Genomic DNA, 23,008 nt, shown 5'->3' on the forward strand with positions numbered 1-23,008 from the left:
TTAACCCAAGTGTTTGAATCCAGTGCAATATGCCAGACTATGCCATTATACAAAGAGGACGCTTCACTGGCCTATGTTGAAGCTTGGTAAACTTCCCAGTAGGTATGCTATTATGTCAAAACGGATAAGAAAACCATTACCACACGCAAGATAATAATTAAATTAAATGTGCACAATATTCTCTTTATAATTGATATATTTTATCTGGTAATGTTAAGATTTTGGCAAATTTAACATAGCCGCTGTGCCGTTATTATGTCTGGCACTGTTAACCATATTGATAGAATTATAATTTACTGTCTCAATATGGTATCATCATTATTGCAATCATTTGTGGCCCATAATCCACTACCATCAATGCATCCTTCTGCGCCTCTAGTCATTCATATCGCTCACTGCCCTGGCGTAGCACGTTGGGGAGAAATACACTTTTATCTGAATTCCATGCAACCTTAAATACATAAACTTGCGTTAGGTAACACGCAAGATCGGGATTCAGACATTGCAAAATACTAGGACCCTTTTACGAATGAGATTTTTCATTTTCTTTCTCTGCATGGAATTACCACGGCTTTAGTGTCAGTGGCTGTGCAGGACTTGAGGCGCACCGGCAGGGTGTCAGCGCTCAACCCGAACCCGAGGTCTAAAGGCCTCCTATTCATTTTAAAAGCTGTACGGTTATAGCACACCTTCATAACCTCGGTAAGAAAACAATTTCCATTTTACTGTCCGGTTATGCAGAGCCCAATGAAAAATGAAAGTTATGGACAACCCTAGCGGTTTGACATGCCATTATTGGCAGCGCTAGCCTGTGGTTGCTAACGCTACCCTTTTGCTAACGTTAGCTTCAAATGATAATGCATGTCAATAAGGAGCGAAGTATGCTAGTCAGAGCTAATGTTGTCAAGCTATCGCCAGGTACCGGTAAACTCAAGTTAGTTTTATAACTAAGGATGGCTATAACTGATTTGTGTTAAGATAACTTGCATTTAAGTGAACTCAATACACATCATCTTAACTTTTAGCCTTTATTTAGACCTTAGTGATAGCTATCTGTTAATATTGGGCTGCAGTAGTACTACGCTAGCACACAGAGCATTGGTGAATGCTTACACTATTAATTTATTTCAAGGTTTCTTGTTGTATGAAATTAAGATATAGTCAAACAGCACTGTCGCAGGGTTAGGGTTCATACAATTAATGATCAGAGTTGTATACTAAAATCCTAACGTGTTGTAGTCCAGCTACGTTTCATTCAGTAAATACTCCCAAGAAATGCATCACGTCCCACCCTGACCACATCATGTTGTGTTAATGCTTCCCTCAAGGCTTTAAACTCCTACAGAGATGTCTGACAGCACGGGGCTGCAGTTTGTCAGCCCATATGCCTTCGAAGCCATGCAGAAGGTGGACGTGGTGCGCTTGGCCGCTCTGAGTGACCCAGAACTCAGGCTACTGTTACCCTGCTTGGTTCGAATGGCTCTGTGTGCTCCGGCCGACCAGAGCCAGGCTTGGGCCCAGGATAAGAAGCTCATCCTCCGACTGCTTTCTGGTGTGGAGGCTGTCAACTCCATCGTAGCACTGTTGTCTGTTGACTTCCATGCCCTGGAGCAGGATGCAAGGAAGGAACAGCAGCTCAGGTGAACTTACCATAAGGATGACCACTCTCACTGCCTAAAGGGCTCACACATAGCCTACAAGTTCAGACCCATCTCTCCTCCCTCTGTCTGCCAGAGGTCAGGAGGTTTATGCTAGAGATGGTGTTTGTTTGGCTACAGGACATTTAATTTATGCATCATAAGATGTTTTAAGAGCTTTCCTTTTCACCTTTTGGTCAGTGTGTTTGTGTTATGATGAAAACAAAATCTGTTCAGAAAAAAGTCCCTGCTAAATAGTAAATGAATAATAAATATGATTTTCAGTTAAACTCTCCTTAACAGTGGTCATATTGGCTATCTATTACTCTTTTGTAACCCCAAGTGAGTAAACCTGAATAATACATTTTGAAGAATGGGGGGGATTCTTGGTATTCTTGGCATTTGGCACATCTTTACTGTACCAACAGTGATGTATTGTTTCTCTTTCTTCTGACAAAAGTAATTATTGTAAGTCGCTTTGGATAAAAGCGTCTACTAAATGCTCTAAAGTTGAATGCCAATGTTTTCTTCCAAAAGACACAAGGCTGGCGGCTCAAATGCTGAGAGCATCCTGGTCTCCCAGCTTCAGCACGGCCTCACCTTGGAGTTTGAACACAGTGACCCGCTCAGAAGACTGCGCCTGGCCCTCAGTGAATTGCTGGCCATCATGAATAAGGTACAACTTGATCTAAGGTGCACTAGAATTAAATGAATGAAGATAAGGTCAAACTAAAACTGTACGTCATTCTGTTACCAGTTACTTTTTTATGTGTTTGTATGTGGGTAAAATGTTAGTGGCACACAATAAAATGTATGGGGCCACGAATACATTTTGGAACAGATCGAACAGCAATGATCTACATATATTTTGAATAATAAATATTTATTATTATTTTTTATATTCTGTTTTTGGTCACACATGAAGGCAGAGTGTGCTAAGGTTGGAGCCCTGTCTATGACAGGAGTTTTCAAATATTATTAGTTTCAGAAGTAAGGTGAATTTATTGCTCCATTTATATATTGATGTATCTTCTGTGTTGTTGTGCAGGTGGTAGACTCCAACGGAGAGTTTTTCCTGAAGTCGTCGGAACTGTTTGAAAGCCCCGTCTACTTGGAAGAGGTTGCAGATGTACTCTGTATCCTCCAAGCAGGTACATTCATTGTATACTAGAGTTCACTTAGTCCTTCTGGTGCACAGTAGGGATGTGGGGAAGATATAAGATAAATATCTTTATTCTAGAAAAATAAGATCAATCATCTGTTATTGTACTCCAAAGCATGACTTATTTGTGACAATATGATTATTCTAAGTATTGTAATGAATGCCTAGTTATATAAAGTCCCTCTACCGTGATTCATATCGACATTGTTCTGAATGATGTGTTTTTAATATCTGAAACAACAGGGCTCATTTTCGGGTCATTTCATGTTGATTTAGGACCCAATATAATTCTTATATTATTTTCGCTGCACTGATCTCCCCAGAACTGCCATCCCTGCTACCCATCGTGGACGTGGCGGAGGCTCTTCTTCACGTCCGTAATGGCGACTGGTTTCTCTGTCTGCTGGTGGCCAACGTCCCCGACAGCTTCAATGAAGGTACGTCGTTATCTCCGGGAACAGGCCGGCCCGGCACCTCCCACTCAGGGCTAGGGGATACGAGGAGCATCGTATGTGTTGGTGCACTTAGTTGGATCTTAGTTCACCTCAGCAGAAGAATCCAAAATGGCCATGTTGCACTCGTATGGTGTATTTCCATTATACTATACTATCTAATGGTTTGATATATCGTCCAATGTCCAGTCTTGAGACCAAGACTTATCTTAAAGAAACCTGTCCTATTTCAACCAGCTATTTTGTTTTGCAAGAGCACATTGTCAAACAAACATCCCCGTGGTACGCTTCTATTAAACCTTCTATTAAACTACCATCATTCATTACCCTTCATAAGGCTTATAGGAACAAACAAATGATGTCGAATCAAGCTGTTGAGAACCCTAGCAATGCTCTTTGTGCATGTTGATGTGTCTCAGACACAAGGACACACAGTTTATTGGACTTTTATAGGTCTATATTCCTACAATTTGAGACACAACTTCTCGCTCCAAACAGCAACAAGGGCTGACCTCCGCAGCGCACTTGGAGGCGGGTCGGTCACTTCGGGCCGACCTCGGAGATGGTCCAGCTCATGCGCGGCACAGTTTGGTGTGTTTAAACAGGTAGTGGAAATGTAATTCAGCGCGGTACACTACGGCACGGGACGGCCAAAAGTGCCAATGAAAACGCCATTAGCCATGCTTTATGCGCCTTTACGTTGTCGTTCCTCTGCTCCTTTACTCAATGTGTTCACCACTTCTTACTCTTGTTATTTTTTAATGCAAGGCCTTGCTGTTATCCCAGTCAATGCTACAGATTTATGATTAAACTGATGAGGTTTAATTATTGTTTAGTCAAGACCCACAAGACCTGTTCTGTCTGTTTTGTAGGACACATTAAGAAATTGATTGCGTTGATTTAGTGGTGCATTATTATCTCACTGAGGGTCACCACTCAGTATTCAACTGCTTATTATTTTGTGCGTTGCATCGCAGCCAAGAGATCATTGAAATATATTAACTCTGTTTCTGGAAGAGGCCAGTTTTTTTTTTAATTCAGATGCATCTGACTTTTTCTTCAACAACGTGATGTGTTTATTTATTTAGCTTGACGAATAACCATCTCATGCAATCTACCAGTTGTCATGGTGCATATTATCAAAAAGTATCATATATGAAAATGCAACCTTATACAGTTTTAATCCGTGCCGCAGAGAACTGAATAAGTCATGCTCTGGGCAAGGCTATCTTCTTGGCGTTGTTGAACATTATTTGCAGGCCAGTTAAGTGAGCCATCGTTCTTTCCACATTATGCCATGAGATTGAAGGCTATGAGGCCCTATGGCACTTAATGCAGAGTGCATACAAATTTCCGATCCCAAAGGCACAGATCACACGATAAATGAAAAAAGGCTAAATGTGGAACTAATCTAGAATCATGTGATGTAGCGTGCTACTGAGTTTCTGTATATTTAATTCCGATGCAACTAAATATGTCTTAATACATTGCAGAACCCTAATCAAAATGATCTTAATTCATAATCTTAAACTGAAGTCGTGCATGATTGAATCAGGTCTCCGTGACCATTTGAAAAGCAGCCTTTGTCAACAGGGTAACGGAGTATTTCCATTATTTCACATGGCAGAGCATTCCTTCAGGGCTTCGATAATAACTATAATCGCGTCACACCACATGGAAATCTTTATAACCATAAGTCCCGTCTATACAGTCAAGCTTATTACCCGTCATAGTCTGTCCTGTGCTTGTAGTGGCTGGGTAGGCTGTATTGGGACCTCAGTCTAAGAGGAAGCATCGTTGTCTTTCCCCCTCCAGTCTGCCGAGGCCTGATCAAGAACGGGGAGCTCCAGGACGAGGAGAGCCAGGGGGGACGGCGGCGGACCGAGGCCCTGAGACAGCTGTGCCAGATGAACCCCTCGGAGGCCCTCAACATCAGAGCCATGGTGGTCAGTCCACAGTCTACTTCCCATTTAATCACTTCTAAGAGGACACACACACACACACACACACACACACACACACACACACACACACACACACTCCGTTAGGGCGGAGAGTGTGTGTGTGCGTGTAAAAAAATAAAAAAATAAAACCACTGTTCTCCCGATGATAGGTGTGTGTCCAGCTCACTGAGTCCTGTGTGTGTGTGTGTGTGTGTGCGTGTCCTCCAGGTGGAGGAGTGCCACCTCCCAGGCCTGGGCGTGGCCCTCACCCTGGACTACAAGCTGGACACGGCGGACGAAGCGGTCAGCCCCCTGGTGGCCTACATCAGCGGCCTGCTGCTGGGCACCCACAGCAAAGTGCGCACCTGGTTCAGCATGTTCATCCGCAATGGCCAGCAGGTACGCCCCCCCCCCCCCTCCACCCACTGTGTTTAAAGATAAGACGCCGCCGTATTCCTCCCTGCAGTGAAGCTCCACCGTTGCACGCTGCATCACAGTGTAGCGCTAAACAAACAGAGCATAACAAGCCGGGGGAAAAATAAGAGCTGCTGTAACTGCCCGCCTCCTCCGAGGGTAACGGGCAATCAACCTGCAATAACCGACCAATAAATAGGCTGTTGATGTCGCATCCCCCGCCTGTCCATTTACCGTGTTTTTGTGCGTGTGTGATTCCAGCCTGCTAGAAAAACCGAGGGCATCACAATGCGTCCATATAATTTGATACCTCCCTCTGATCAAGTAGCACGTCCTTTTTGTGGCTTAACCCAGCGTCTATCCTTTGTGCCCTGCCGTCCTCGTCCACCCGTTGTGTCTCCGGGCGTGTCTCTCCCTGCAGCGGAAGCGTGAGAGCAGCTCGGTGCTGTGGCAGATGCGCCGGCAGCTGCTGCTGGAGCTGGTGGCCATCCTGCCACGCTCCCGCAGCGCCCGGCAGCCGGACGAGGCGGGCAGCATGGACGAGGAGCCCGGCCCCGGGTACTCGGGCCTGCGGGAGGAGCACGTGGTGAAGGCCAGCGCCCTGCTCCGCCTCTACTGCGCCCTGATGGGCATCGCCGGCCTCAGGTACACCCCCCTGTCCGACAACTAGAACCGAACAGTGTGAGGGTAGTTGCAGGGGTTCCCACAGCACTTTACATTTTAGGCTTAAGCGACCCAAGCAGCACACCCCTGCTGCCTTAACTACGACAACCCCAAAAAATAAAGAAAACGTTTACATGCACTCTCTGTGCATCGAACAGGCTGCATGGCAACAGTCTAACGACCTGTATGATATTAAGCATAAATGGTCCCCCTGTAAAATAGTGCATTCCCCCCCCCCCCCGGTCAGACAGTAACCCCCCCCACCCCCGATCTGACGGCCAACCCCACCACCGTAACTAACTCATTTTCTGCGGGCAACCCTGTAGTGTGTAGGGCGAAGTGTTATTCTGCCGATAAACTTGAAATGTATGAGATGTACGCAGGCAAAGAATATGTATTCCATGTGAAATCTCGAAATGTACAAAATATATACGGGTCACGAAAAAAGAATTCCGTCTGTGAACCCGAAATGTAAGTGTATATATACAGGTACTTAATATATACAGTTACCAAAATGGTTTCTGTAGGTACAAATATATCCTGAATAAAAGGTACGGAAATGTCTGTCGGCCAAATATACCCAATTGTAGAACTACAGTTTTGCCCTTGCTTGAAAAAATAAATGTCAGGAACCATTTGAATGAGCTTGATGGAGCCGACCCACGCAACAGTTTGGAAGACTCCTTGCGCTTTTATTTTTTAAGGAGCAGCTGTCTTTTAGAATAACATGTTGTGACTCAATGCCTGCAGGAAGACCAGGGGTGGGCAATCATAACCCAGTCGCTGGCTGGAAATTGATAGATGAGGAGCCACTGAACTCTGTGTGTGTTCGGTATGTGTGTGTTGGCCTGTGTCTCTGTGTGTGTGTATGTGTGTGTGTGTGTGTGTGTGCGCGTGCGCGTGCTCGCTCCTCCCAGGCCGACCGACGAAGAGGCTGAGCAGCTCCTCCAGCTGATGACCAGCAGGCCCCCAGCGACCCCTGCTGGCGTGCGCTTCGTCTCCCTCTCCTTCTGCAAGCTGCTGGCCTTCCCCATGCTGGTCAGGTACGCTGCCCCCGTCCCCACCTCCACCACCACCACCACCACCACCACCGCTCTGTTATTTTGAGTTTAGTAGACTCACATCGAGTCCCATGGTCGGGTGCCTTGACATCCGGCCAATGTGGGATTCCTGCCAAGCTGGCTGCACACTTTGGCTTCCAACACCTTCCTGTGCTACACAGTGTGTGAAACCTGTGTGTGTGTGTGTGTGTGTGTGTGTGTGTGTGTGTGTGTGTGTGTGTGTGTGTGTGTGTGTGTGTGTGTGTGTGTGTGTGTGTGTGTGTGTGTGTGTGTGTGTGTGTGTGTGTGTGTGGTTTAGCACCCCAGAGCAGGAGCAGCTGATGGTGATGTGGCTCAGCTGGATGATCAAAGAGGAGGAATACTTTGAGAGGTACGGGATCAAAACTCCATCCCTTCCGGTGTGATTTACTTTGATGTATAAATGAGGAAGTCCCGTACAGACGACTTGGGCTCACTGCTGATCGCACATCATAGGATGTGGTTAAGCAGCCATGCATAATAAAACGAGTTGGTGGAGACCAGGCACAGCGGGATGCAGAGTGAGGATATGCATGCTTGGCCACGACCCCTGCCAACAGTAGCATGCTAACCAGTCTCTTAAATAGGAGTTGTTTTTGATGTGTTGGCTAGACATCTATAATTGAATTGCTGTCAGTGCTTTAACACTTGTTCAGGCATTTCATGCATGATTTATATGCAATATGCCATAATTATTTAAATGTGATGACTAAAACATGTCCCTTTTTTTTAATATATTCTATAACATCCCATAATGCAACAAGTCTAATGTAGGATTCTGTTTTGCTCACTATGTACGCCCAGCAAAGCACCTGTTTGGTTCCAATCTTTTTGCTGTCCAACATGACAAACCGTCCTGCCCTCAATATGAACGTTGTTATTCTCTGTGCTGACCTTCCCTGTGTTCGGCTCTATTGCGAGCGGTTTTGAAAAGGCTTGTGAGATGAATAGCTTAATTGAAAGGGCTTCATTAAAGCAGGCCGGGAGTGCTGGGGTGCGGGCGGGGAGGTCAGGTGGCTCGTGTTTGTTTGAATACTCCTTGGAGTCTTACGCTGGGGTCGCTGACATTCAACCCATACTTTATAATGACGGCTGATGAGGAATTTCCATTTTGAAATGCAGAGCACTTACCTTTCTTAATCTGTAAATTAGCCTTTTATCAGACGTATGCATATTCCCACTGTGTGCGTGGGTTTGTGTCCGCCCGCCCGCGTGCGTGTGCCTGTGCCTGTGTGTGTGTGTGTGTGTGTGCGCACGCGTGTGCCGGGACATATGTCCGATTGTGTGTCATCGCGCGAGGGAAACATGTGTCCCCTGGCGATGGTAAATCTGTCCTCCGCTAGGGCAGTGAACAAACACACAGTTTGCCATCATCGTTAAAGGGGCCGGCTGGCGGATCGGGGAGATTAGAGAGTGTGCAGGCGGGTGCGGGCGCCCACCACTCGCGACCTAATGACTTTGGTTAAGTGGCAGCCTCTCTTAGACGTAGGTTTAGAGGCTCTTCCATCTCATTTATTTTGTGTTTTATTGCGGGTGCTCATATGTGTCCTCATCCTCCTCCTTGTCCTCTCTCGCTGTCGCTCTCTCTCGCTCTCTCTCGCTCGCTCTCTCTCTCTTCTCAGCGCCGCGGGCGTCGCCGCCTCGTTCGGAGAGATGCTCTTGCTCGTTGCCATGTACTTCCATAGCAACCAGCTGAGCTCCATCATCGAGCTGGTGTGCTCCACGTTGGGGATGAAGGTATGGCAGTAATCAATACTTGAGTCTGCTTGGCCCGGTCATTGTCTCCCTTCCTCCTCCTCCTCTTCCCTCCACCCTCCTCCTCTTCCTCCACTGCAGCACGCTGTTGTGCAGCAACACGTGCACTGCGCCCCGAACACACGTGCACCCGGCGCGCACGCGGCGTGTTACCAACCCCGGCCCCGTCGTGGACCCCGTGCTCATTTCGGCGGGTTTTATTAGTTATTAAGTGCGCCGTTGTTTTGCTGTGCGCCTGTGCTAAGTAGTTCCGCCCCTGCCTGTGTGTGTTTCCTCTCCTCCAAAATGTGGAATGTAATTGGATTCCGGGGCCAGAACCCCCCCCTCTGGTTTGCCGCCGCTCCCCCTGGGGGCAGTTCATCAATCCTGCCCTGGGCCTGCCGCCTGGAATTAGTTATTTTTTCTGAAATGTGGATATGACGGCGCGGCTGGAAACGCCAGCGGTGTAGCGCGCGGGAGGGCTTTCTACCGGGTGGTCCGCTCTGTGGATGATCTCTACAGCCTTGTTGTCTTCTTGTTTTTCTCCCCTCATAGATCGTCATCAAGCCCAGCTCTCTCAGCAAGATGAAGACCATCTTCACTCAGGAAATATTCACCGAACAGGTGCGCAAGCAATTCCCCCAATTCACCGGCAAATTAGTTCAACCTCTTTGTAAGTAACATCTGTCGTTTCACCGTAACACCGTAGTTGGTCTGGTTATCCCCGGTCTCTTCCCTATCACTCACTCACTCAATCACTCACTCACTCACTCACTCACTCACTCACTCACTCACTCACTCACTCACTCACTCACTCACTCACTCACTCACTCACTCACTCACTCACTCACTCACTCACTCACTCACTCACTCACTCCCCTCCCTCCCTCACTCACTCACTCACTCACCCCCTCCCTCCCTCACTGTACATCAGGTGGTGACTGCTCACGCGGTACGTGTGGCGGTGACCAACAACCTGAGCTCCACCATCCAAGGCTTCCTGCCCATCCACTGCATCTACCAGCTGCTGCGCAGTCGCGCCTTCACCAAGCACAAAGTCTCCATCAAGGTAAGCAGCCCCCGTCCACATCTGTGGATGTGTGTGAAATACCCAGTGATGGTAAAGGGCCTCATCCGGTGAGCAATGCTTTGAATTTGAATTGCAGAGTGCTCGGATTGTTACCCCATGAGAGTGTATTCAATCATCAAATTATGATTTGCTGAATGACTTTGAGTAAGCCAAATGAGGTGTGTGTGTGTGTGTGTGTGTTGGGTGCCAGGACTGGATCTACCGCCAGCTGTGTGAGACCACCACCCCGCTGCACACGCAGCTGCTGCCCCTCATCGACGCCTACGTCAACTCCATCCTCACGCCGGCCTCCAAGACCAACCCGGAGGCCACCAACCAGCCAATCACGGAGCAGGAGATCCTCTGCGTCTTCCAGAGCACCACGGGGGTGAGTCGAATACACAGGACTGGATAGTATGGCAGCTAAGGTGATCGACTTCCACCTCAAGCTCACTGGATTCAATCCCCAGTGCCTGCTCCCCCAACCGGTAGGCATCCATGAGCGAGATGCCTCACCACTGAAAGCTCCTAAATGTTCATGTGCCTCATTCACTTTCCCTAAACATCCCTTCCTGAATAGAGACATCTGCCCAATAAAGAAATACTACTGTAGCAGCAGCAATATAGAAGCGATAGGAGCTGACGTGTGCTGATCTCCACGTGCCAGCAGCACCCTCTGTGTTTTCAGATTACAAACGGGGCGGCCAGACGTTTGTTATCCAATCCCGGTAAGTGTGACTCTGGCTAGGGTCCAGGGAACCGATCCTCATCCAGGGACGTTAACTTAAGATTCACGGTGTGCAGTGGCCCTCCCAGCGCCCGCTCTATTAGGCAGGTGGTGTCTGCTGCCTCTTGAGTGTTTATTGACTTCCTAATAAGATATAAGGGGAGTCTGTTGAATTGAATCCCCATGATCTGATTACGTCCAATTTGAACAGGATGCCGGGGTTAGCCATTCCTGGGAATTGTTCCTTAAGCTTTGTGGTGTTTAATCTGCTGGTTCTTTTCCTCTGCGCAGTTATCTAGAGCCTTGAATTGCAGACTTACCGTTTTAAGCCCTTTAGAGAAAGGGGCTTAAGAACGGTTGGACTTGAAAAGGCCCTTTTTATTTTGACATCTGCTTCACACGGTTCTCTCCACTTTTCAACCCGCAAAGAAACGCATCATGTGGATAAATGTAGTTGTTCTTTACTCTGCTGTTGACCGGATGATCCCTGCAATGCCCAGAAAAGCCGGTCAACCCTTTAATGTTGATCTTGCTTTCCTCTCTCTGTCTCTCTCTCTCTCTGTCTCTCTCTCTCTCTCTCTCTCTTTCTTTCTTTCTTTCTTTCTTTCTTTCTTTCTTTCTTTCTTTCTTTCTTTCTTTCTTTCTTTCTTTCTTTCTTTCTTTCTTTCTTTCTTACCCCCCCCCCGTTTCTGTCTGTCTGTCCCTCAGCACGGGGAAGGTGGGCGAGGCCAGCGCCAGCGTCACTCCCTCACCCCCCAGCTCCTCATCCTCTACTACATCCTCTCCTACGAGGAGAGCCTTCTGGCAAGCACCAAGCAACTGGGTGAGCACCAGGACCCCCCCACTGCCAACACACTCACCCACTCACTCACTCTCTTTCAACTCTCCTTTCTCATGTCCAAGTCAACTTGCCCCCTTCTGCCTCCTTCCTCCTCCTCCTCCTCATGCTGGATTATGTGTGTGTTCGTGCGAGCCCGTTTGGCGGGAGCAGTGGGAGGAGGGGGCGGCGGTGACAGCTTTTGTCCTCTGTAAAGCTGTAGGAAGTGGCACTCACTGGGGAGCCGACTGTTTAGCTCCTTGGCCGCCCTCCCCATGCCTCCCTCTCACTCCCTCTCCCTCTCTCTCTCCCCTTCTCACAATGCCGCAGCAAAGGCACGGCCAGCTCACCGACTCCGACAGCTGTCGGTGAGCAGAGTGTTTGCGGTTCACTTTTGTACTTTGTTTGGTTCATCCGATGTCCTTTCACAAGCCATCGAGGAGGGACGTACTTAGCCGGAGCGTGAGTGCTGTTCCACTCTCTCCCGCAACACGACACCCCCCCCCCCCCCCCCCCCCCCCCCCCTCCGCTCCCCTTCTCCTCGTCCTTCATTAGGCCAAACTTAAGTGCGTGTTTGTGCCCTTCCTCTTCGCTAATTGCCGTGTTTACCCGAGTGCTCCCGCCGCCTCCCAGGGAAGGAGTAATGACGCCCATCAGCGGCGCTAATGAACCCGCGTCGATGAGAAATCACCTCCACCGTTGGCAGTCTGTCAGCTCCCCTTCATTCCTCACTCCGCACCACCAGGGCTCTCACCCACCCGTCTGTCCGTCTGTCTGAATGTCTGCCCTCTGCCCATGTAGCCTTGATGCAGAAGAAGCCCAAGTCCTACTCGGCGGCCCTCATGGACCACATCCCCATCAAGTACCTGGTGACCCAAGCCCAGAAGCTGCAGCAGGAGCTGGGAGGTAGGAGACCACAGGGCTAATGGTGCGTTCCAGAGCCCATACAAACCAGTGGGACGTACCGGTGTGGCTGGACGTTACCCCAGTGTATTCATTGGACTATTTGGTCTATTGGTTCTTCATCAAAAAACGACTCAAAGATCGATACAGCTATTTGCAGAGCAGGTTGGGCTTAAGCATATTGATCAAGGATGGCTACACTTTAGTTGTGTGTACATTAGTCCTTAATAGACATTAGGGATCGCACCCAGTACCTTTCACCGCAGAGTCAAACACCCTAACCACTATTCTAGACTACCCTGCTCTCCAGAAGGGAGCTCTGTGGGTTATCATCCCTGTCTGTGAAGCTTACTGCCAACTCCCCCTCAACCGGCTCCCACAAATCCCCCCCCGCAAAAGTATCCCACTGCTTCACCGCGGCGTCTCCACCCACAGGGCTGCACTCCGCCCTGCTGCGGCTGCTGGCCACCAACTACCCCCACCTGTGTCTGGTGGAGGACTGGGTGTGTGAGGAGGAGGTGACGGGCACTCTGCCCCTGCTGCGGCGGCTGATGCTCACCAGCAACACCTGCAGATACACCCCGGGACAGCTGCACGACGGTAGGCCGCCTGTTTAGAGCACGGGACAACTTCGGTTCTGTGTTGTTGTTGTTGTTGTTGTTGTTTCGAGTTGACCGCTCAGCTAGAATTCAGTGTCAGTGGTGTGTGTAGAATCGTCTCCGGACAGCTTGTTCACCGCAGATGAGTTTAAAATAGATGGATACAAAATGCAAGATCTGTTCTGTTTTATTGTTGCTAAGAAGAGTGTTATACGATTGCTACCCAAAATAAACTCTTGCCAAACGCGTGTCCATAATCCAATTAAAATGTTACAATTTGGGCATTTAGCAGACTCTTTTATCCAAAGCGACTTACATCGGTTAATACACACATTGACACACCGACGGCAGAGTCCACCATGCAAGGCGACAGCCAGCCCGTCAGGAGCAGTTAGGGTTGAGTGTCTTGCTCAGGGACACATCAACACTCAGCTAGGAGGACCTGGGGATCGAACTAGCAACCATTCAGTTACAAGACAACTGCCTTACCACCTGAGCTAAGCCGACCCCAATCCCCTAATCCACTCTCCTGACCCGCAGCCTTCCAGATGCTCCCGTCCAGCGGGCCCCGGCTGATGCGGGTCCTGGAGCAGCTGACCCTGCTCTCCCCGGGGGACCTGATCCCCTACGCCGAGGCCCTGACCACCAGCATGTGCCTGCTGCTGGAGCCGGCCGTGCCGCGCCGCGTCCTGCAGACCCTCAACAAGCTGTGGGTGGGCCTGAACACCGTCATGCCCCGCCGGTAACTACCTGACCCTGGGCCCGTGAACAGGGGCGGTGGAACACAGAGGACACGCTTCTCTGTTGGAAAGTGCTGCACCTTGTGTTATTATAACAGTTAAATGGATATTTATTTAGCCAGAATTGTTTTATTGTTTTTTGTTTACTTGTATTGTAAATGCTTTTTGAAAAAGAATGATCAAGCATGGAGAGCCAGGAGCGGCCTGGAGCTTGTTCCTTTTTCGATGCATTCTTGGATGGATATATCAGGGTTTTTAGGGAAAAGGGAATACGAGGCGGTGTGAACATTGATGTTCATGCACACATTAGTCACTTTGATTAAGAGTTCTCTGAAGTTTCTCGGCAACGGTGCCAGTCCTATCCTCTCGGATTACACTTTAAACCAAATAATGTCATTATCCGCGGATGAAATCACACCACCGAGCTGAGATATAAATCATGGTTATTTTCAGTCCTGGCCCCGTAGATGATTAATCACGCTCATTTGAAGTCCTCTGGCCCAAACAGGAAAAAGGAGAGAGGAAAAATCACATGAATGGTATTGAATGCCGTTTCCCTTTTGGTGGACGGTTGGCCTGATTATTGAATATCCTTGAATATCAGGTTAAGCACTGCACCCTGACCGGAGATGTTATGAAATGACGGTTAATGGGTTTGAAAATGCGGCTTCCATCAGCGGTCGATGAAGATTACTACGGGGGAGGGAGAGAGGGAGAGAGAGGGAGGGAGAGAGGGAGAGAGAGAGCGAGAGAGAGAGAGGGGGTGGAAGGGAGAGAGGGAGAGATTTCTCACAGGTTCAGGGAGGAACAGCCTACCAAAGGCAAGGTGTCTATCGATCCACATAAGAGAGAGAAAGGGTAGAAGAGGTGGTGTTGAGCAAGGGGTTAGGGCTAAGGTGGAGTGGGATGGAGGCGGATGTAATGTAGGTGAGGGAAGTCATTGTAGTGGGCACAACTCAGACCCTGACTCCTGGCCTCCACTCCTATTGTAGCTTCAGCTGGAGCTAGGGGCAGCCGAATGGGATTCGGCTTTCCGTTGCAGTTGGTGTGCGTGTGGACTTTATGTTTCTTATTTTTTAGGCAGATTTGTCCGCTTTCATTAACGAAATCCTGTTGGGTGGTTGCCTCATTTAAGTATGGATCATTTATGTGTATATAGTTAGCCAAAAGTACTCATGATTAGGGTATTGTAGGGGGGGTCTAATCGTCTAATCGTTATCACCGGCCTACACAATTGCTGATCATTTAAAAAGCTTTAAAGTTGACTGCAATATTTCCCACCTGGGTCTATTAAAGTCTGAAGCAGCTCATCTTGTCAATAACTAACTATGAATCTCGGGATTTTTAAAATTACAACAAATGTTTGCACCGACCCATGGTGCCCATTCCGTTTTTAATAGCAAACATAACCCATTTTTCGATGAAATATATTTTATTTTAGCTCACCTCAGAAACAGTTGGAGCCAAATTAAACCAGCATGGCTGCAGTTAAAGGAAGTTCATTATCATTTTTTTAAATATTTTATACTTCATTTTGTGTGTGTGTGTGTCTCTGCGTGTGTGCGTGTCTCTCTGTGTGTGTCTGTCTCTGCGTGTGTCTCTGCGTGTGTCTCTGCGTGTGTGTGCGTGTGTCTCTGCGTGTGTGTGTGCGCGTGTCTCTGTGTGTGTCTGTCTCTGCGTGTGTCTCTGCGTGTGTGTGCGTGTGTGTGCGTGTGTCTCTGCGTGTGTGTGTGCGTGTGTCTCTGTGTGTGTGTGCGTGTGTCTCTGTGTGTGTGTGCGTGTGTCTCTCTGTGTGTGTGTGTGTGTCTCTGCGTGTGTGCGTGTGTCTGTGTGTGTGTGCGTCAGGTTGTGGGTGATGACGGTGAACGCGCTGCAGCCCCCGGCCAAGCTGCTGCGGCGGCAGACCTACACGCAGAACGACCTGATGGTCGACCCCCTGGTGGTGCTGCGCTGCGACCACCGCGTCTACAGGTACGCCACCACCACCACCACCACCACCACCACCACCACGCCACACGCCTTACCGCCACCACCACCACCACCGCGCCACGCCCCTCACCCGCCGTCGGCCTCATCCACACACCCACCCTGCGGGCCCGGGGCCGGCTGTTTGCACAAAGGATAGAGTACTCCACACTCCCTCTGAGCGGGCCTCTCAGACGGTGGCGTTGGGTCATTTGTTAGCTTTGTCTTAGTGTACGACCCACGCGGTGTCTCCTTCCGCCTCCCTGAACATTCATCACGGTTAGCGTTGTGCAAAGCCGTCCTGATTATGAGGTGTCTGAGGCGGTTTGGTCACGCCACGGCCTTCGTTTCAGGGAGATAAGTCGAGCCGTACGGGGTGATTTACCCCGCTTTATTTTAAGATCAAATATTCAGACTGATCTGTGATGAATGGGACGCAGGGTGAAGGATGACGGGTGTTAACTGTAGCACCTCCCTCTCTCTCTCTCCCTCCCCCCCCTCCCCTCAGATGCCCCCCTCTGATCGACATCATCCTGCACATGCTCAACGGCTACCTGCTGGCGTCCAAGGCCTTCCTGCACTGCCACCTGAAGGAGACGGCCGACTTCGAGCGGCAGAACCAGACGGTGTCCAGCCTGGGCCTGGCCGGCCAGCCCGACTCCCCCGAGGTGACCCGCGAGGAGCTGAAGAACGCCCTGCTGGCCGCGCAGGTGAGCCCCGCCTCCCGGGAACGCCGGCCAATGGGACGGCTGCCCTCGGCATACCTTCTCCTCTGCGGGTTTAAACCTAACCCGATCCCTTTTTTAAGAATGAATGAACAGATTAGTTATTCAAATAAAAATAATTGTATTCGTTTTAATGCATTTTTTTGTATTACATATTTTATATTATATGATGTTTTGTATTTTACGTTCTCGTATTATTCATTCATTTAAATAATATTGGTATAAGAAGTTAATATAATATGAGCAATTATAATTAATTGCGTTGACATCAAAGGGCCTTACTGTGTGTGCGTGTGCTGCTTGTGAAGAGCCCTCTCTGTGCTCTATTAATAAGCCTGGCTGTGCGTGCGTGTTGCCCCCAGGACAGCGCCGCGGTGCAGATCCTGCTGGAGGTGTGCATGCCCTCCTCGGAGGAGCAGCAGCAGCTGCAGCCGGGGAGCCCGGCCGAGGGCCTGCTCCGCGGCGCGGGGGGCCGGAGGGGCCCCGAGGAGGCGGAGCCCGAGGGAGGCCTGCTCAGCGACCTGCGCGAGGTGCAGTGCCTCATCTGCTGCTCGCTGCATCAGATGTTCATCGCTGACCCCAACATCGCCAAGCTGGTCCACTTCCAGGTCAGGGCCGGGCGTCTCGTAGCATGTGCACGGGCTGATTCTATTTACCCGTTATGTCTACTCGGATACTAGGGGTGCAACGGATCATCATTGATCCGTGATCCGTTCGGATCATCTATTTCGGTTCGGCACACGCATGATCCGCGGATTGATTTATGAAAAAAAAAATTGCGCATGTTCAGTCCACACACAGCCGTAACCATTCCTGCTAGTTCCAGGGACAGAGCTACTTAACACGCTCTGGGTAAAAGTCCGCAACAGTTCCCTTTTCAATAAGCAAACAGTCCTATGGCTCGTTGTGATTTATTGTCCTCAGCGTACAACATGAAGAACAGTGGGCATGGAAAATAAAAGTAGGCTAGACTTCGGTGACTACTGTAACGATAACTGCTGCCTCCAGTGCTACGTCTGTTTCCATACTCGCGCTGCCACACAAACCTGTCGCCTAGGTTACCACACAGACGTAACACGTAGCTGACATAGCTATTGCCAACATAAAGAAAAACACATCGAGCATGGCCACGCATTTACAGCGACATCACCCCGGTTTTTCACTGACAGGAGTGAAACCGAAAGCGGCTCAACAACCGCTCATCACCGCGGCATTTAAGCAGCCCCTTCTTCCACAATCAGACCGGGCTAAAGCAATCACAAACGCTATTTTTTAATTTTTTTTGCTGATCCGAAAAATGATCCGATCCGTGACTCTTGATCCGAGGAACGATCCGAACCGTGAGTTTTTTGATCCGTTGCACCCCTATCGGATACTACTATGAATAAACTCACTCTTGGCAAAACTACTGGGAGTGTGTTTTGGCAGATCTACTTCTCATTTGACACTGGTTTGATTTAAGAGTACAGTTCAATGTTTATCGTCTTTCTCGCTGTGCCACCCGCTCGCTTGGCCAAGACGCCCCCCCCCCCCCCCCCCCCCGTTCCCTTTCTCCGAGCTAAAAGGAGCGCTCGACAGGGTCAGTTCGCCGGGGTCGGTTCGCCGGCCACTTATCTCGTCCCCGTCTGCTAACTCCTCCCCCCTCTTGGCTGTGGATGTGTGGCGTGTCTCCCTCCAGGGTTACCCTCAAGCTCTGCTGCCCCTCACCGTGGCTGGCATCCCCTCCATCCATATCTGCCTGGACTTCATCCCAGAGCTGCTGGCCCAGCCCCAGCTGGAGAAGCAGGTGAACCCCCCCCCCCCCCCCCCCCCGCCCCCAACATCCCCACCAACCAGTGCCTCTTTGACTCTGAGTTGGCCGGCAGACATTGGCATCTGTGCCAGGGCCTTTCTTTGTTTTTAGAACCTCACTTTACTATGAGTGTATGAGTGAAAGAAGGAAACGTGTCAACTTTAACTGTGTGTGTGTGTGTGTGTGTGTGTGTGTGTGTGTCCGTCCGTCCGTCCGTCCCTAGATCTTTGCCATCCAGCTGCTGTCTTATCTCTGCACCCAGTACGCGCTGCCCAAGTCCCTGAGTGTCGCCCGCCTGGCCATCGGTGTCATGGGCACCCTGCTCACAGGTCTGCCCCCCCCTTCCTCTCTTCTCTCCTCTTTTAACCGCCGAAGGATTCATATTGCAGGGTTCTGCAAAAACTGAATCCTGGGGAGATCCCTGGATCGTATTGCCATTGACTTGGACCAAAGCGTTTGTCGTGGTCTCTGGGAGTATGTCTACCTCCTCGTTATCTTTTCAAACGGTATTCATTTAAACTGATCTCAAGATATTTACCACTGTGCGGTCCTCACTGCACTTATTGTTCTGGAACGGTCTTCAGTTATTAACCAAGGCGTCGTCTTAGTCGACGTTTCCCTGCCCCCTGCTGGTCATGAGCGGCCAGTGCGGCCCTTGTGTTCCCCTCACCAGCACCGTCTCGATTGCTGTGGTGAGTCCCTGCATGCAGGCGCCCTCATGTGAGCATGTCTCCCATCCCTCCTGCAGTGCTGACCCGCACCAAGAGGTTCTCCTTCTTCATGCCCACGCTGCCCTGCCTGGTGGCCTTCTGCCAGGCCTTCCCGCCGCTCTACGACGACGTGGCCGCCCTGCTGGTGCAGGTGGGGCAGGTCTGCGCCTCGGACGTCGCCACCAAGGCCCGGGACATAGACCCCCTCATCGCCCGTGAGTCCTCCTCCCCCTCCTCCCCCTCCTCCTCCTATTTTCCCCCTCCTGTTACCTCCTCATACCTCCTTTTCCTATCTCCTCCTCCTGTCTCCCCCTCCTACCCCCTTTCTTTTTCCTCCTCCTACCCCCTTCCTCGTCCTCTTTCTCCGCTTAACACCTCCTCCTCCTCTTTCCCTCTCCTTCTCTTAAAACCTCCTCCTCCTCTTTCCCTCTCCTCCTCTTAACACCTCCTCCTCCTCCTCCTCCTCCTCCTCCTCCTCCTCCTCCTCCTCCTCCTCCTCCTTCTCCTCCTCCTCCTCCTCCTCCTCCTCCTCCTCCTCCTCCTCCTCCTCCTCCTCCTCCTATTGGTAGGTGCCAAAAAGAGTGAGAACAAAACAGTGATGATGGGCTTATGAAACTCGATACTGGATTTCCCACTCCATTGAAATGCAGACGGTTCCAGCTGCCATATAGAACGGGTTCTTTAATTCAGTTTCAGGTGCTGTTGAGAGCGTGTGAGATTGGTTTAAAATATAAATGAAATGAAGAGAGTATGTGAGCCTTTGTATTTTACCTTGAGGACCTGGTTTAGAGTCATCCATCATAGTCCGCCTCGAAGGCGTCCATTATTGACATTGGCGCCGTTAAACGGCGTCATCGCCCGCCAAGGAACTTTTATTCTGAAGGCTCGTAACGGCAAACAACGGCCTGGACGTCATCCAAGGCTTTGATGTCGCTCACCCATCTGTCTTCCCCGTCCCCCGGCCCGCAGGACTGCAGTACCTGAAGGAGAAGCCCCAGGATGTGTTGCTCCCCGGGGGGGGCTCGTCCAAGCTGAGTCTACCCCAGAGGACGGCAGAGGAGCTGGGCCGCGCTGACCCCGACGTTCAGCTCTGCTACCGCGTGGAGGCCACCTTCATGGACATCATCAGCTCCAGCCTCAGGGGACTGTAGCTCCAGGCGGCACCTGGGACTCTGGCTGTCAGGCAAAAGGAGCCCCTCCCCCATCCACCACCAAGCCCCCGCAGCCTAGCGCGGCTGCTGGTTCAGATCCCTTCCTCCTCCACAAAGGGTCAGTGGCAACAGCCAATCAAAGTTCAGCGCTAGCTCTCATGGGGTTTCACGTCCCATTCGACTCTCAGGCCTGCCGTTCACACTGAACTCGGACTGCTCTTTCCTCGGTGTACATAATGTACATTTTAGGTCTACGAAGGTGGAGGACTACAGTGGGACTCTGTACGGCGCAGTGTTCTTCCTCAGTCAGCACTGAGGGAGTGTAAGCCCATGTCGTGTAAATAATGAAAGAATACATGCAAGTCGTTTCTGAGACGCGTGATGCGTGTGCGCTTTGTAATAGTTTGTAGAAATTGGATTACAGGTATTTTTTTAACGGTCTGTTTTCTTGACCCCCCTTGTCATACTTTTGCTGAACGTCATACACTTTTTGTCCGTTTTTTTTAAAACAACAGCCGTACGATGATCTGAACTTTCCATGTGTACAGCTTTGTTACTGTACGTGTACTGTATTTGTTTTGTAATAAAACAAAAAATATTGAATAACATCAGTTGTGGTGTTTTATTTCTTTGAATTCAGACCTTTATATTTTGGTAACTAGATAATTTTCCTGACAGTTTGAGCACAGTTGTACCTCTCCCTCTGATTGAAATGAATCGAAAGCCCAATTCAATGTAGTCTACTTTAGTTAAAAGGCCTTAACGTGGTAATTTCCCAAAAGCATTGCGTACACCAGAGGGCGCTGTTGCCACACGAAAGAAAGCTCCTGTATTCAATGAGCTCCACATTTATGGATTTCTATGAGCAAAGTGGAAAGGAAAGGTATATATTTCTGGTGTACCCAAGTTGCCTTCTGATATTTATCTGATAACCAATGGTTTACTCACAAAGCACCTGCACTTATGGAATAAATAGTTTTAAAAAAGCAAACCAAGATATGAAGCATAATTAGACATGAAATGGTTGAGATGCTTATTTTATAGATTTTCCGAACAGTTGTACGGTACACAGATCGCAAATTCACACAGCACCGTTTATTCTCTAACCAATATAGTATTCGCTTGACCTGTTGAGTGGAAAGAAGCCCTCCAATGAAACCAAATGAAATGCAGTGCGGCATCGATGACCTTCAGAATCACTTGTAATGGCCGACCCGACCCAGCTCGGACACCCCTCATGATGACATCCATCGTAATGAGACTCGGGGGCTTTGATGCTCACAGGCCACGTTCCAGCCGTTGCTGTCCTTTCAATAAGTCAAGCGGACAGCTGTCGTGGACGGCAACGAGAGATGGACGCCTTGCAACGCTGTGAGCAGTTCATCTTCTCTACAATCAGCTGCAGGAGGTGGAGCCAGGTGGCCGAGTATACGCTACTCTCAGGATAGTGCAGTGGACGCTGTACGACTCCCAGGCAAATGCTACTGGGTTAGATTCCCAACCCACGTCCACTGTCTACCTGAAGGCCTTCCTAATTGAGATTATCTTTGTTTGTTCATGGAACAAGTTACAAGGGTCATCAGGCAATAGCTCAGGAGGTAGATTGGGTTGACTGGCGACTAGAAGGATGCTGGTTTGATTCCCGGCTCCCCCTAGCTGAGCGTCGAGGTGTGACTGCTCCCGACGCGCTGGCTGTTGCCCTGCGTGGTTGGCTAAAGCCGCTGCGGTGTGTGAAAGTGTCAATGAATGGTTGTAAGTCGCTTTGGATGAAAGCATCAGCAAAGTCCACCTGAATGTAAAATGTAAAGAAATGTAATGGCACCTATCTCCATTCACTGTTTTTCTACTTAGATTCAAGTGTCTGTTGAACGGCTAATGGAGGGCAACATGCCAGCCAAAGAGGGAGGCCTGTGAGGTTACCACGATCCCTCCAATAATTACCATCGATCTGGACTTAACATTGACCTTAGAGTCTGCAAGGTAGCAGAGTGGAAAATAAACGTTAACGAGATATGCCCGAGCCAATCAGAAGGTCCAATTAGATGGAATTGGTTGCATGTGTGTTAAGGAGGACGTATCAGATGAGCACCACTGAGGCAAACGGAGTGAGAAACCCAACAACAGCAGGATCTTTGATGCGGATAGCAGCCACACATTCTTGGGGGCTGGGTACAGTAAAAGCAACTACAGAAAGGTCAGAAATAAATTCATTTTTCGATTGCATGTGTTTTCTCAAGAGGTGCACGTGATGTAAAGCCTAGGCTAACTGCTACACTTCTAACACACATGCTCACTCACTCACTCACTCACTCACTCACTCACTCACACACAGTACACACAGTTCTCTAATTGGATGAGTACTAATCATTAATTCATCAGAAACTTCCTCCATGAACATTTAAGAATTACTAATGGTTATTATAACGGTATCACAACAGTGAGAATAATCACTGTTGTGGTTCTTGTGTTCATTATTTTCTTTGAATAACAAAAGCAACTTGTGTGCACAGATTTAATTATGTTTTTCAGTGCTGGGGGCTTGTTCATGAACCAACAAGGGACATGTTGAATACAAAATCGTGACAAATGTAAGCCCAGTCTGGTTCCCAGGCATTTCCCACTTCAGTTATTGTGATAAACAACGTGGCATAAGGCTTCTCTTGGTTAAATACAAAGCAGCTAATAAGTTCAATCATAAGTTCACAGCAAAAACATTCTTCCTGCTG

The 23,008-nt window shown here is 49.4% G+C and overlaps 1 protein-coding gene across 2 annotated transcripts; it reads left to right on the forward strand.

Moving 5' to 3' along the window:
• The first annotated feature begins 234 nt into the window (after window positions 1-234).
• Window positions 235-20,880, forward strand: ints2 (integrator complex subunit 2). Of its 2 annotated transcripts, none has more exons than XM_056593614.1 (25): window positions 235-702; window positions 1,329-1,640; window positions 2,175-2,313; window positions 2,686-2,788; window positions 3,123-3,236; window positions 5,067-5,197; window positions 5,423-5,593; window positions 6,030-6,253; window positions 7,189-7,314; window positions 7,631-7,702; window positions 8,973-9,087; window positions 9,640-9,708; window positions 10,019-10,153; window positions 10,365-10,541; window positions 11,589-11,703; window positions 12,499-12,603; window positions 13,036-13,200; window positions 13,740-13,941; window positions 15,785-15,910; window positions 16,413-16,614; window positions 16,992-17,237; window positions 18,308-18,415; window positions 18,645-18,750; window positions 19,170-19,346; window positions 20,101-20,880. In XM_056593614.1, exons 2-25 carry the CDS (start codon window positions 1,348-1,350, stop codon window positions 20,280-20,282), a joined length of 3,603 nt encoding a protein of 1,200 aa, XP_056449589.1. In that variant the 5' UTR covers window positions 235-702; window positions 1,329-1,347; the 3' UTR covers window positions 20,283-20,880. The 2 variants fall into 2 exon arrangements, with proteins under 2 accessions (XP_056449589.1, XP_056449590.1); XM_056593615.1 differs by lacking the exon at window positions 235-702 and adding an exon at window positions 713-918.
• Window positions 20,881-23,008: the final 2,128 nt, after the last annotated feature.

Source organism: Gadus chalcogrammus, chromosome 7 (genome assembly GCF_026213295.1).
Source record: "Gadus chalcogrammus isolate NIFS_2021 chromosome 7, NIFS_Gcha_1.0, whole genome shotgun sequence".
Lineage (NCBI taxonomy): Eukaryota > Metazoa > Chordata > Actinopteri > Gadiformes > Gadidae > Gadus > Gadus chalcogrammus.

Bases quoted from the DNA above. Each gene is read 5' to 3' on its own strand.
- ints2 (XM_056593614.1), top strand. From the start codon at position 1,348: ATGTCTGACAGCACGGGGCTGCAGTTTGTCAGCCCATATGCCTTCGAA. The intron at 10,154-10,364 runs GTAAGCAGCCCC...GTTGGGTGCCAG, and splicing joins AGCACAAAGTCTCCATCAAG to GACTGGATCTACCGCCAGCT. The intron at 12,604-13,035 runs GTAGGAGACCAC...CTCCACCCACAG, and splicing joins GCTGCAGCAGGAGCTGGGAG to GGCTGCACTCCGCCCTGCTG.